Consider the following 14424-nt stretch of genomic DNA (forward strand, 5'->3'; position numbering starts at 1 on the left):
AATTTAGATGCAACATTTATTTTTCAGTAAATATTGATTCAATTCTCGAGATTAATTTGGTCTCGATATCCTTGAACGTTTTCCTCTCATTTCACTTATTTAGTTAAGAAATATTTGTACAGTGACAGTCCCTTGTGTTTAGCACGATCTTCTCGTCAAAGTCATTCGACTTTAAATCATATTGTTACAGTTAATCCGCAAAAAACATATAAATCGATTCCCCATTTCCAAGTAAATTTTTGTTTATCTACGTATCAATTCCGCGAAAGTAAATATAACAGAACTTGGATCGACAAAGAGCGCACGCGTTAGGGAACGCGTGATACGAATGTTTGTTGACATCGTTGACTAATTATTACTTATCGTTAACGTATCGCAGCCCGTAGCATGCGTACTATGCTTCTCAAGACAGACACACGCCTAAGGGAGTATAGTAATTCGAAATATCGAGGTCCGTGTTACGCCCGCTGACATGTGAAAATAAAGAAAAGAAGCATCGTTTAGGAAATTCGTGGAGTTTTCCACGAGAATGTGCGTAGTGGCGAACCTATATAGAACTATGTAATAACTAATCAAGCTTCAGCTTGGTGCCCACAGAGAGCTCCTAATGTGTATCAATTTTTAAACTTAATTACTATTCAGAAGCGTAGAAGACAATTCTCTTTGTTCTTAAAAAAAGATGACTGGCGCAGATACTCTTAATTTGATTGAAAATTCAATGTTGTTAGTATCAACAAGTGGTATTGCTAGAATATCGTAAAATTCAGAGTCGTTTTTAAATATTTAATATTTTTTTCTGATTAGCCTAGATCCGCCATTGGATGCATACACAAGAATATCGCATTGTCGAGTTGGAGTGATAGAAGATAAATTGACCTACCTTCTCTGAACGATAACAGAATGTTCGACAAATAGAAAGAATTATTATTTAGCAGAGTTTTGTTCCTCAAGTGCTAGGGTACACTGAACTGATACACAGTTGTTTCTTCAACTTTGTCTGTCATTCTATGAAAACATTACGCAACACTGCAGTTAAGGATAATATCCAATTATTGATGTACTTTTTGTCATGTTTGCGTCACGATGATTTCAATTTCAAGTAATATTCATGAAACGTCACTGACATTTAGCGTAATGAATAAACATAGATGAAAACATACCGATTACAGCGTGATTGAAGTGACATAATGCGCAAATGTTATATCACGCGACGAAGTAATCGTAATCGTCGTACAATTTTGTATGGAATTCGATATTTCGATGTAACGACAGATGCGTATCGATAGATGTTTGTAATGCAATAAATAAACGAGTCAACACTTTCGATACTAATTGTTTATTAACCTTTAAATTGTAACTGCGAAATAAGCAAATATTTTTCAGCTGTTTATTGTCACTCATTCGAACGATGCATACATTTTTCAGTGAAGCGTCTATGCCTGATTGAAATATTAAATTGCAAATCCATCATCCATTGTACAGGAAAGAAGAAATATTTTCATCACGAGTCATGATTTTCGCACGTGAATATATACATTTAAAGCGTTTGAGAATATTCTACTAGATAAGGCGATGAAAAGTTCAGGAGAAGCTGTATTGAAAAAAAGCAAAAGTTGACCTTAAATGGCCCAAAGTACTGATAGTCAAAACATATTAGTGTCTTTTCTACTATAGCGATTTTTAGTTAATTGTAAGCCAAGAAGTTCCGTGTCTAAAAAGGAAAGACCTCGAATTTCAACTTTTAAATGTGTAGATCATCTGCGAAAACTACGACAAACAATTCGCATACACTCTCGCACGTCTCCTAACGCTTTCGAAGGTGAAATTATGCGTGTGTTTTTGATATTCACTTGGGAGGTCGAGTTGAACGGGAGATTCTCATGAAAATTTTGCAATCCGTAGAGGAGGGTGCTCGTCCAAGAGATTGGCAGCCTCGTAGGTCTCAGTACAAGGTGCCGCTGAGACTATTGCGATTATGTTTGCTCGGGATGTTTCTTCCAGCCGTGTTGGTAGCGGGCCCGATGTACTTGCGATATCGCGTTTATTCCGAGCAATTGTACCCTTTAACCGTCTCCGATCAGAGGCTAATCGATGCAAAAGTGTCGACGACCTGGTGCCAGGTAAGTGATCGTTCTCTTCTTCGACTGCTAATTGACTCTATCATGGTTCGATTCGTCGAATGCATCGAGCAGAATACGAATAAATGAAGCGTTGCTATTAAAAATTGATTCTCCGCAGAGTCAGGTGATCAAAGTTAACACCACGTTCAATGCCTACTTGATGAGCGACGAACCGAAGGTTAAAAGCGAAATACAACCTGTCTCGATGACCAGACACCTAATTCTGGAAGACGATATGAAGGAATACTGGGGCTTTTACCTCCTCAGCGGCAGCAGTGTAACCGTCTCCACTTGCGTGAGGTAATTCACCTAGAAAGAATGAATTAAAGAAAGGTTTAATATTGTTTTAACAAACGCGGGTTATGTGGTAGATGGCCTGGTGCATCCTTGACGATCATTCGTGGACACAAGCATCTTCACGAGTGCGCATTCATCGGGGATGACAGCAGCGAGGAACTGGAGGAACTCCTCGAGGCTGCCAAAGAGACTGGATTTCTCACAGTTAATGGAACGCTACCGGTATTAATTAATTCTTCATTTTACAACTAGATCAATTTCATTTCCAACATAACGTCCTCTATTGTATCTCAGGACGAGAGTCCAAGCAACGCGCCGGAGAAGATGAAGAGAGTTCAGCAGGGAGTGCAGTTCCACCACAAGGACCACGCTCACCTCCACAACAGTTCGAAGCACGCGACGAATCGAATGGAGCATCACTATAACAGCCACGAATTAGACGCCAAAGCGATGAGGACCATCCTCACGGAATTGTTCGCCAAGACTTTAGGCACGAAGAAGAAGCAGAAAGAAAACCCTCACCATCATTACGAGGGCACGTTCGTGGAGACGGCCAACATCGACAAACCGCCCCTTCAATATTCTCCGGACGTCGCTAAGAAAGTGATGAGCAAAAACGCGGAAACGACGAAGACTTTAGAAAAGCTACCCGAGAAGAAACATGAGAAATCGAAGGACGAAAACGATCGACAGAATCGCGCTGTCGAACAAGAAATACTCAGACAGAGGAAGAAAGCCGAGAAAGAAGTGAAAGAAGCCTCGGGGAGGTCGGAAAACATGGGACCAACTTCTTCAGAGGTGTTCCACGATGTTTTGGATAAGATTAGTTCACTGGGCTACCGTGGCCAGAAGATCCTGAGGAGATTGATGGTCGAAATGGAGAAGAAGGGCCCCGAAGGGGAAGCATTGCGACGAGCTGTGAATGAAACGATGAAGGATCAGAAGCTTTCTTTCGAGGAGAAGCAAAGAAGGAGGAGAGACTTGATACTGTCTTCGTCTCTCCAGAGGGAGCTCACGGAGGAGGACGAGGATGGCGATGCTGCTATCGAAGAGGTGGAGTAACCAATGTCTGTTTTTTGGTAGCATAGAGGAGGTCTTAGAAATTCGTCCTGTCTAAGAAGCCCTGGCGTAGACTCGAGTCAAAGATTTATTATAAAATTTATATTAATGGAAAAATAAGATTTAGGTTATTATTGGGTTGTCTGGAAAGTCCATGCCGATTTTTAATAGGTGTTGCAGGTCTGAATATGTCGTAATTGCTGAAAACAAATAACATACGTATATATGTACATCCGTTAAAAAGTGGAAAGGTTGTGGAACAAAATGGTACCTATGTAATTCAATAAATACATTAATATGTACACAAATATATTACAATTCAAATGTGCCTTCGAAGTTTTCTTAAAAATTGGCACGAACTTTCTGGACAACCTAATGCTATTATTTGTAAAAGCACTTTAAGATAGAAAAGATGCCGGTCACTTTCTTATTAGAGGTAATCGTTTAGCTTTAACGCGCGAATGTTTACCTTTAACATAGTCAATATCATTATGCACTATATTGTTTAATTGCTCCGCGAAAGCCTGAGTCACCAGAGTTAGAGGTGGCTCGAATCTAAGCCGCGGGATATCGTGGAAAATTTTCCTCGTACTCCAGTTCGCGATGGCAGATCTCCGAGACATCGATAACGCTCAGCTGAAAGCAATACAACATTTCAAACTATGATACGCCAATGTGAAATTAAACGCGTAGTAATTAAGCTTCGTATCGGCATTGTTCGACAGTTGATTTCGATTTAGATTGAATTAGCTAGCACGGAATCGTTGCCAGAGTTTCTCGAGTATTTACATTCCGTCAATATCTTGATGTCAAACATGTCGACGATAACAGACCAATTTAGCGGATCGTAATCAACCCTTTATCGCAGGAGATAGACGTCCAGGCATTGTTTACATTATCCTCGTTAAAGATTACCGAATCGTCTAATTGTGTCCCGTTTATCTGTGCAATTTATTCTCGCGTAATTCCATCGGGGACGTACCAGACAACCTTCTTATCGGAATGCTGCCTGAGACAATGTTAATATTTGTCTCGGGAGTTTTCATCTTGGTCCAAAAGATGGATTGCAAATTTGGGAAATGTTAGATTAGAGATTAGAGAAATATTATGAGAAATGCTGTTTTTAACCGACTTCAAAAAGGAGAAGAATCTTATCTTTCATTGGAATGTTCTCGATGGAAGATAATTTATGGTGGGTCCCTTAGAGTAGAATCGAACTATTATTCTTTCAACATATTAGCTCGTCCCGAAAGTTTCTTTCGCGAGTTGCACTCAATTATTTTATGTGATCGTGTTTTTATAAATAGACAATCTAATTTCATAGATATTCGTGTTGTAACAGTAATGGAGCAAAATGAATCGTGGACAATTCAGTAATGTAACATCAAACATAAACTATTGCGCATGTATTACTTAATAATAAAGCGAAAGAAACTTTTGGGACAACCTAATATTTTTAAAGTAGCCCTGGTCATTTTGTTTTATTGTGTAATTTCTGCACGTACATCAGGATATGTTGCACCCAGATGGTATCGCCGAGGACAGGGGAACCGTCAACGAGACAACCCTAAACGACAGGAGCAACTCTGAGTTCTGGAGTTCCTTCAGCAGCTCCGAGGAGCGACTCCTGGAATGCAAAGGTCTGATCTTGAATCTGCCATTGACGCCTCATCGATATTGCACCCCTAAATACGAGCGTGATCATCTCGCTGCTTCGTTCGCGAACACAGTCACGTACAGGTACGCGGACACTTGAAAATATGTATGGAATCTCCAGGTGATAAGTCAGATAAGTCTTCGACACTTGAGAAATAAATAACCATGTGGATAACAATCTGAGGAGATATACAGACGTCTCAAGGCTGGCAGATGTGCTCGTTTATTAATCAGACATTTTTAAAAAATCAGACATATTTAATTAAAAAAATCTTTGTATAATAGATATCTTAATAGTATTCTATCAATAATTTATTAATAGATCCATTTGAAAGATTCTGCTGGTATCTAGATACTCTCCTTAATTATGTAATAATAATTATAGATATCTCATACATATCTCATTATTAATAGTTATTCCCTTGCTTAAAGACACTTTATTTCATATCTTGATGCAGCATGAAATCCTACATCTGTACAATTCAATTGATCGAGCATCAATGATAATCAAGATACGAATAGCCAGCATCAAGATCTTGATTTTAATTCTTACGTAATTAAAGATAACGAATTAAATTTATTGGAAGCAGATTGCGTGTTTCGATTACTGTCACTGATGTCATTCGCATATAAAACATTTCTTTAACAACATTTAATAGATCATTTTCAATGGTCTATAAAATTAAACAGGTATACATTTGCACCAAAGCCTGTAATAACTTGTATCTATCATCAAAAAATACTATATTTGTTTGATATCTCATAAAATTCTAACGTAAAAGATGACGATCTGTTCCAGGGTGCCCATGAACGGCTACTACTTCTTCGTCTTCAACTCCGAGAACGAGATCCAGCCCAACTTCCTGCGGGTGCGTTTCGACCTCCTGAAGACTGTCTACAACATCTCCAATCCTGTCCACTCTTGCAAGAACAGTACAGCGGAATGTTCGCTGCCGTTTCGAATCTTCAGCAGCGAGAGGACCGTTTTGGAGTTGCCTTTGAGCGGGAACGACTCCCAGTGGAACGAGGAATATGTTGTGGTCTCAACGTGCGAGCCTAGGACCTCTATTTATCTACTCTGCATCATGCTGGTGCCATTGCTCATCCTCGTGTTTGCGTTTCACTGACACCGCGCCTACCGTCAGGCCGTCGAAAGGACAGTATTCCGATAATGCTCACTTTTTGTAAATATTAGGCTTAAGTCGACCTAAACACAAGCCATTGTCGCGAATGGCCAAGTACAACAGTATTTCTTTTCCTCCTGGACAGCTGCGATTCACTAGCTGGTTTGTGATAGTCAAAGAAAAATAGTTATAGTTCACTGTCTGCGATAACACGGGGAAGAACAGAGGCGGTGATAGTAACGCTCGACATATGTAGTTAGACTTTTATAAGTATGTATATAGTACTAGTACGTTTTATAGACTTTATCATATGTGATGCACTAATAGATTAGTACCATACGAGATTAGTTTCTTGTCAAATACTGAAATATTTTTATTTTCTTATAAAGAATATAAATATTCTTAGTTTTTCTGTTCCTATAAGGAACTGATCGATCACTGTCTCTATCCAATATTGGATATCACGAATTAACTCAATTTCACATCGTTCTGTGACCCTAAAGTAGTCTTCGACGTTTATTTTATTTATTACAAGGTCTTGCTCTCCTTAATTTATTATCCTATCATGCTATCCGACGTACTCCTAGAAGCTTTTCGTCGCCAGTTGCACGTTATCGATCACTTTGGGATTAAGTTTGTAAACTAGAGACCGCAAAGACGATTTATATTTTTAATAAAAAATAACCAAATAACTGTATCAATCGTTTAATATGTATTTATTAGATGGATAAGGACTCGTTGTGTTAAGTCATTAATGTACAATAAGAATACAAAAATAAAAAAAATCACTCCAAAAATTACGTCCTTCGAGTGCATTAAATTTTGAAAAGACTTCAAGAAATGGTAAAAAAAGATTCAAGAATACACTATACAAAGTACAGGTGAGAACATATTATCTGCAACTGCATATATAAAGTTCACAGAACAAAATAACTTTCATACAAATTTTGAATTCCTCCCGAAAATCATTTTTAAACTGATTACAGAATCAATCCTCCGCCGAGCATGGATAACTCATACAATGGAAATACGTCGCAGTGAATAGCAACAAGAAATTGTTTCTCCTTTCGTTAAAAATTCAAGGACACGATTCGAGGGGATAACAGGAAATATCGTCGTTGGCGAAAAAATTGGCGTGACCGAAACGACGTTAATTAAGCGTCGGGGGTAATCCTTTACGTCTCTCGACATCTTAAAAATTAATCCCCGTCCTATCTGTTCCTCTAATCCGTGAGATTAATACTTCATGCCGATGCGAGAGCCTTCCAACAACTTGACCCTGCGATTCTACGGCCGGGGGGATGCGAGAGGACGGCTTTCGGAGGGTTTCGGGGGCGGAGCATCCCTTATCAGCACCGAACACTCGTGCTTCTCGCGCAGCCTCCGTGGCCGCTTCAATGACTTTTCGCAGCCAATTCACACTGGCGTGCCAGGGGTTCTTGTACAGCGAATGTCCTTGCTCGATACTCATCTTGGTGCACCACCAACGGGACGCTTTATCTGACTCTGTTTAAATGAAAAATAACTGTCTTTAATTGCTCTCTGAGAAATGGGAAGGAGGGGTTGGAGGGGATGTAACGTCAATGTACTATATTTTATCTAGGCATTTTAGCGGAGCAACGTTTTTGAATTGATTTTATATTTAACCTTGAGATTTGATAAGAAATTGTTCGAATAAATTGGGCAAAGAAAAGCTGAAATATATATGATGGATATAAACATCCCCCGCGTTTTTTTTTATGTTTTATTTTCGCCCGTACCGTAATTTGTCGAAGAACAATTAATTTAGTTCACTTGATTCATTTTCAAACTTTCAGAACTTGCAATATTTTCTCTGGTCTACCGGTACTTTTTTTTCCAGGTAACGCTGCATCGATTTCGAGAGTTCACGTTCTGGAACTTGGACAATTCCAGTAGCCGCGTCTGTCAGCGAAGAGTCGCACGTGGAAAACAAACACTAATAATGGGATTAATATGGGGCGGCTGGTTGACGGCGATAACGAAAATTGATTTCACCCTCGTGCCCTTCGAAAACCCCTCTCTCTCCCTCTGCGCTCCTCGAGGCTACCCCACGGCATGGGGATCCCATTCGAACGCGTTGACGTTTCATGGGACACTGCGCAAAACCGGCGACACGCCTCTTTTCTATTGGCATGGCCTGCCCAACGGTAATTCTTTCAGCTCGACCATATTCCATTCCTGGTTAGGTTCGTTGCCTCGCTGATCGTACCACCCTCCCATGATAACGAGACCACGATTCTTTTTCTAGGACAATCTTTGTATTCACAATCTTGATCTTTTATTTTTGATCGTTATACTTGTACATTTTCTTTTATTTCCGAGTTTACTTTTGTTTACTACCCCTAGGATGATTTTTATAGTTTCTCTTCAGGGGTCGTTTGAGACCCCTATCGATCTCCAATTTTGTCAGCCATACTCGAATTTCAACGAGACGAATTTTTATGATAAATGCAAATATAGAACGAATGAACTGATAGAATCCTGTTAAAAAGATTTATGTGTGGCCACACAGGCTCGGAAGAGAATTTTATGGTCACTCGATGAGCGCGCGAGTGTATTTCACAGAGAACTATAATACCTAATTCGTATTCTCTGGCACGCGCAAATTGAGCTGTATGTTACTAAATCTGTGGGAAACCGCTACAAAACCCGCCACCCCTGCGCGTTTTAGGGCCGCTCCTATCGATTCGATGGGAATTTCGTATGAATTTTTTGAACGTGAATAAATCACCCTCCCTTCTGTATTCTCAATCCACGTATTTCTCAAGACTCGTCAAAATAACGAACGAAGGGTTGAGATCGTTCAATAAATTTATTTTAAATTCTCGTATAATTAATTTCCTGTTTGTATAAAAGCATATCGATATATTTATTCCACATTTTACCACACTTTCCCCCTGTGTGTCAAACACCATATGCGGTCGCAATAACGGATTAGCGAAGATTGATAAAAAAAAAAAGTCACCCCTCGAATGGCCACGTTACGAATAAGGCACGCGGCTTCATTCAACAGTGACGCACGTGCCATTTATACGCCTTTTATTTCCAGATTAAGGTGTCGATAAAGTTAAAAAGTGGCATCCTAATGGTGGCATTAAAATATCGACGGAAAGGACGGATTTCGATAAGGGTGGCTTTCAGCCTCGAGTTTCCCACTTCTTTTCGGGAAATGTTCGATGCGCCAACAACGTTCACGCTCGTAACTTGTCGTATTTTTTTTCATAATTAGTTATTCCTCTATAATTCACATGAATTTAGATTTTTCGAAAGAAATTCTATTCCAGAGCCACCAGAGTACTCGAAATTATTTCATTTTATCTTAAATCAGAACCCAGTAAAGGTTTCGGATAGGATAGAGAGTCGCAGCAAAATTACAACGAAAATCAGTTGAATTAATTTTGAAAGTAGAGTACGAAATACATCGTATAATTTCAGAAATACTAATATTTTACAGAGATAGACAAAATTCATTTCAACAGAAAAAAATGCAATCGCACGATATCCCCGAAGTTCTTTGTTCTGTCTTTTAGGTCGCAGCGAGTAAGAAAATGGTTGTTTCGTTATCTTCTACGCACGGAGGCTCGTGACTAAAATCTGTCTCCACCTTCTTCCTGTTTCATCCCATTAGCATCTGCCTCGAAGATGCTTCCTACACAATTAAAGAACAAACAACATCGACTCACGGCCTTATCTAATCGCCGGCGCGCGGCGTTATCAAACGCGATGCGAACTAGGTTTCACTTTTTTTCATCAAAGTCATTCATGTTTCTTCGAATACCATTGCACGAGAATCTGTCGTACTACTCAAATACTATATAAAATTTATTTATTACATAGTTAAAAATTTGCAATCTCTAGTAGATTCTTGATATAAACATTAACTCGGATGACGCATATGTTTCCGAAGAAACAGTACTCTATTAACAATCTATGTTGTAAATCTTTTTCATAATCGCTTTAGTACGTCACGTCGTATATGCGTCGCTCACGATGTTTTACAATTATTACATAGTACAATAAACCAGAGACGATATAACGAGGATCGGTATATCCGTGTGCAAATGCTTTTGTTTTAACGTGACTAGTCAAATCCAGAAACTATTTCGTTTGTTCACGATAGTGTATCTTCGATGATTGATAGCTTCTTCGGACACTACGAGTTTGTTGATCTTAAATATTTCCCGTTCTTTATAAAATCTACTATAATTATCTATATACCTTTGCAAGTAATTCCCTGTAAGAGTTACTTTTCGATACTATTTTTGTATTTTGATCGTTTCGTCACCGAACTTCAATTTTATTTTTTTTATGACAAACTTTTTTATAATTATTGACCGTTTAGACGAAATTAGTCTAGCTCCCACGCAGATTGGCCAGTAATAGCGCTCGAATGAACACGATCGCAGATTTAATCATTTAATCGGGATGGGACGATGACACCCTACGGTTCATCCCTCTGGAAAATCTGTAGCACCCTTCGGAGGTGTCACAATAAAACAGCCCGTGGCTGGTGGCCACTTGACAACGACTGGGGGTTCGCTAAACTCTCACCCCTAATGTATATTAAACAAGGCTCCCTTCTTTCTGCCCCTCTCCACGTTGACTTTCCAGAGCGCTGCTAATCAGAATCTAATTATTTCAGAATGCATATTCGCAAATCAAAATCGAAAACACTGGCAACGAAAATTTAATGGTCGACATACATCAACGGCGTAGTAAGAAATTAAAAAAAAATTTATTTTTTGTAATATTAATATAAGCACGAGGTACGAGGATTCGTTATATCGAAAATTCAATTGAAAAATCGATGTTCCTCGGTTTCGGTCGTGTCTGGAACGGTCTAACAGCGACCTAAGGGTCTCCGAAGAGCGGAGGGATGCTGGATACGTATGGAATAGTATGGGATGGTCCGCAGAGGAGCTCCACCCATGAGGCCTGCGCTCCGCCTTCGCAAAATTCATTTTCCCGGGGGTTGCACCGCACTTTCTATTAGTTAAATCGGCCCGTCTGGACTCGTCAGTCGGTTTAACATCAGCTGGGATCGTAACCCGGTGATATCTGTCGTAGAAGTGTCCTCGGACGGCTTTCGGACAATTTTACTCTTTTTAACTGGGAATTTTGTTGGTGGTACGAGCGCGAAAGTGAACGAAATCTGCCACTTCGACATGGTAAGAGTTTTCCGCGACGATAAACGCTCGATGGATTCTAATTTCACTTCCTGGAACGGTTTCTGTATTTTTTGTTGACTTGGTATATTCTTCTGTGTATAAGTTTTAGAGAGTTTAGAAGCGCCGGAGGTGCTCGAAGGTTATTTTAGAAGAGAGGTGATAAATTCTGTGGTCGAGTTAGTTTAATTGTTGCTAGGATGTTGCGTTGTACTTCAAGGTTTTTCGATAACGAAGGTCTCGTTTGGTTTGTCAAATTTATAAATTACGAGCAAGAACGATAAACGTTCGTGATTCTTACGGTTTGAGTCCCTATTTAAATTAATTACAAGCTCTCTGTAAAATAATTATTTTAAATTAACAATGGAATAAAGAGTGAGAGCAAAAAGTGACGTAAATAATATATAGGAGACGTGCTTTCGTGCTAGAGGAGAGTGAGTGTTGCGCGTTCTTACTTTAAATTGTTTCGTTAATATTTTGATAGAGGAAAGAATTCATATTTTCATTACTCAGCTCAGCAATTTATACATGTACCATTCAACTGATCGATAAAAATATGAATTTCTCTCACCGCCGAAAAAGCTAATACTTTAATTTCTAAGTTAAATTTCTCCGTCATTCTTGCTTACAAAGACCAATAAATCACGGCAGTCTGGCCAGACGTGTCTTCGAGTTTGAAATTAAGCTCTCTTGAAAAGTAAGACCGATCAACGCGAGCATAGAATAGAGTAACTGGCACGCATACACACGTATCTACTGAATGTCAGGGACAATAGCTCGGAGAGGGTGTGATACGAGCATCCTGTTGGCGCAATGTGGGCTAATTTCGTCCGTGATAATTTAACTAGATTTCCCGCGTCTTTTGTCATCGACCATTTAATCGTGTTGCACGTTTGGAAAACATTGGATGAATTCACTCTAATTTAAATAATACGAGAAGTTGAGACGAACGATCGGCGTGGTATGCTCGATGACGAAGAAACGGAGACGAATGATTGACAAATTCCAGTCGATGCTGACGTACAACGGGTGTTCCGGAGTGACAGTGGACACGGAGAATGGTTCCCCAGCGGAGTCACTGTTGTCCGCTGAAGGAGAGGAAGTCGGGGATTCTCCTAGCACACCAAGAGACACCGAAGAAGAAGCTACCCTTTCGGATGAGTTCTACTCCCACGACACGGACGACGAAGAGGACCAAGGCAAGAAACGACGGGACCGCGCCAATTCTGTGAGCAAACAACTGTACAGTTCGATTGTCGAGCCAGTTTTCTGCGAACGAGCAGAATTAAATAACATCGTATATTTAATTTGATTCTAACAATTGCCTGCGATAATTTCATAGCTAGACGGTATATCATCCGGGAGCGGTCACCTCGGATCACCAACGCCTCGAGTAGGAACTCTGGGTGTTCGAAAATTATTCACGAACAGCCGAGAACGTTGGAGACAGCAGAATGTAAGCGGTGCCTTCGCTGAGCTTCGAAAATTGGTACCCACTCATCCACCAGACAAGAAATTGTCGAAGAACGAGATCCTGCGTCTGGCCATTCGGTAAAACATTTACTAACCTTTAATAACCAATCGACTTTCAACTATTTACTTTGCAATCTGACGCTTTGTTCTGTAGACGCAAACTTGAAGTCTGCTATTGTGACTTCTATCTTTTTCTCGAAGGATCCAATAGTCACCGTCTCTGTTGATATCTCAAGCAATCAACTAAAACTGACCCATTTTCAGATACATACGTCTCCTAAGCAACGTCCTGGAGTGGCAGAAGGCCCAAGACCGCAACGACGCGACGCAGCACGAGGTACGAATCAAATGCGAGCCCACCTACAACGCTCAAAATTCGACAGCCTATCCCACGAAACCCGCCGTGGCGTTTCTAAAACAGGAGAAGCAGATCAACGACAACCACAACGCCTACAGGACGAACTTCGCCGCGCAGAAGCAGCTTCAGCATCCAGTATCCCACGTGGCCTGCGACAAAAACGGCAACAACCTGCTGATGATCGCTCCTGCTGGCCACAACGTCACCGTCGCGGTAAACAAACGAAGCGCGACGCCTTCCACCATAGCCGTTCAGAACACTTTTCCACCTGGGGTCCTGAGCAACGGGGGTTTGATACGTTCGCCGGTTGGTCCACGACCTTCGGGCTTCCCCAAGTCGCCACAGATCAACGTGCAGGCCGTTAGCAGCCCGAACATCCTCAGCAACTCTTCGAGTACGCCTTTGACTAGCAACGCGACTTCTGTCGGCGGAAGTGTGTCGACCTGTGGCCAGAAGAGGCTGAAGATTGAAAGGGAGGACGAGGAACAGTCCAGCCAGGGCAAAGACTGCAAAAATATGCCACCTCATAGTGTCCCTGCGAGGAAGAGAGCGAAGGTGTTCATCAGAGATTCGAATTCCGGGTTTCGTAACGATTTTCGGAGCGTGGACCGCAAGTAAGAGAGGTGAAAAGACCATGTTTATCTACTTGTGTCGGTCGAAAGTGGTTCCTAGGGGTGATGGAACCGTTCGTTTGAAAGTAGCGTGTATAAAGCTATCTTGGCCTTTGGAGCACTAATGGGGTAGAAGATGTTGACTTCTTGGTGACGAGGGTTTGTCCCGTGACAGGTTCAAATGGCTTAAGTGGCCTGTGTGATACGCGTGGAATCGTAACGATATGGATTCTGAAATGTCTGATCTTATTTTGTAGATAGTCGTTGGACAGATGAACTTTGTGGAATTCATTCTGAATGTGCAATAATATGTATTCGACGAGTAACAGGATCCTCGAGTCGATTGTCTATTTTAACTCTCCTCCAAAACTTGGAAGTTTAATGTCTATATCGCATAATTTATTATTATATCAAGGGGAAGGGAAAGAAGGGAGAGGAAGGTGTTCATGTTACTAGGAACGAATTTATCGAAATATATCAAAGTTACATACATGTTCGTGTATATTATTAACAAATACAAAGCTCCATCCTATGAGTTAC

The 14424-nt window shown here is 40.5% G+C and overlaps 3 protein-coding genes and 1 long non-coding RNA gene across 7 annotated transcripts in view; 3 read left to right on the plus strand and 1 right to left on the minus strand.

Moving 5' to 3' along the window:
• Positions 1-1313, minus strand: part of LOC128893560 (NSFL1 cofactor p47) — a 20068-nt gene extending 18755 nt beyond the window's left edge. Inside the window, exon 1 of the mRNA XM_054154595.1 lies at positions 881-1313. The gene's annotated coding sequence lies outside the window, so the exon portion shown is untranslated. The remainder of the gene's footprint in view (positions 1-880) is intronic.
• LOC128893547 (uncharacterized) overlaps positions 1-7726 on the plus strand; it is a 9583-nt gene extending 1857 nt beyond the window's left edge. Inside the window, exons 2-8 of one of the 2 annotated variants that reach the window (XM_054154569.1) lie at positions 1426-1819; positions 1903-2120; positions 2239-2420; positions 2492-2639; positions 2712-3470; positions 4987-5216; positions 5932-7725. In XM_054154569.1, coding sequence (XP_054010544.1) covers positions 1989-2120; positions 2239-2420; positions 2492-2639; positions 2712-3470; positions 4987-5216; positions 5932-6259 — 1779 coding nt within the window. In that variant the 5' untranslated portion in view covers positions 1426-1819; positions 1903-1988 and the 3' untranslated portion in view covers positions 6260-7725. Of the gene's footprint in view, positions 1-1425; positions 1820-1902; positions 2121-2238; positions 2421-2491; positions 2640-2711; positions 3471-4986; positions 5217-5931 lie in introns of both variants that reach the window. The other variant, XM_054154568.1, reaches the window with a different exon arrangement.
• On the plus strand, positions 582-1324 carry LOC128893565 (uncharacterized). Its single transcript, XR_008461374.1, has 2 exons — positions 582-723; positions 805-1324. It is a non-coding gene; the product is annotated as an uncharacterized LOC128893565 (long non-coding RNA).
• A 69-nt stretch (positions 7727-7795) lies between the features above and the next one.
• LOC128893558 (uncharacterized) lies at positions 7796-14376 on the plus strand. 3 transcript variants are annotated; one of them, XM_054154588.1, is made up of 5 exons: positions 7796-8424; positions 12452-12670; positions 12785-12993; positions 13180-13252; positions 13337-14376. In XM_054154588.1, exons 1-5 carry the CDS (start codon positions 8365-8367, stop codon positions 13889-13891), a joined length of 1116 nt encoding a protein of 371 aa, XP_054010563.1. In that variant the 5' UTR covers positions 7796-8364; the 3' UTR covers positions 13892-14376. The 3 variants fall into 3 exon arrangements, with proteins under 3 accessions (XP_054010563.1, XP_054010562.1, XP_054010561.1); XM_054154587.1 differs by having other exon boundaries at positions 7798-11445; positions 13180-14376; XM_054154586.1 differs by having other exon boundaries at positions 7798-8424; positions 13180-14376.
• Positions 14377-14424: the final 48 nt, after the last annotated feature.

The sequence above is a fragment of the Hylaeus anthracinus genome, unplaced genomic scaffold (genome assembly GCF_026225885.1).
Source record: "Hylaeus anthracinus isolate JK02 unplaced genomic scaffold, UHH_iyHylAnth1.0_haploid 3, whole genome shotgun sequence".
NCBI classification, from domain to species: Eukaryota; Metazoa; Arthropoda; class Insecta; order Hymenoptera; family Colletidae; genus Hylaeus; species Hylaeus anthracinus.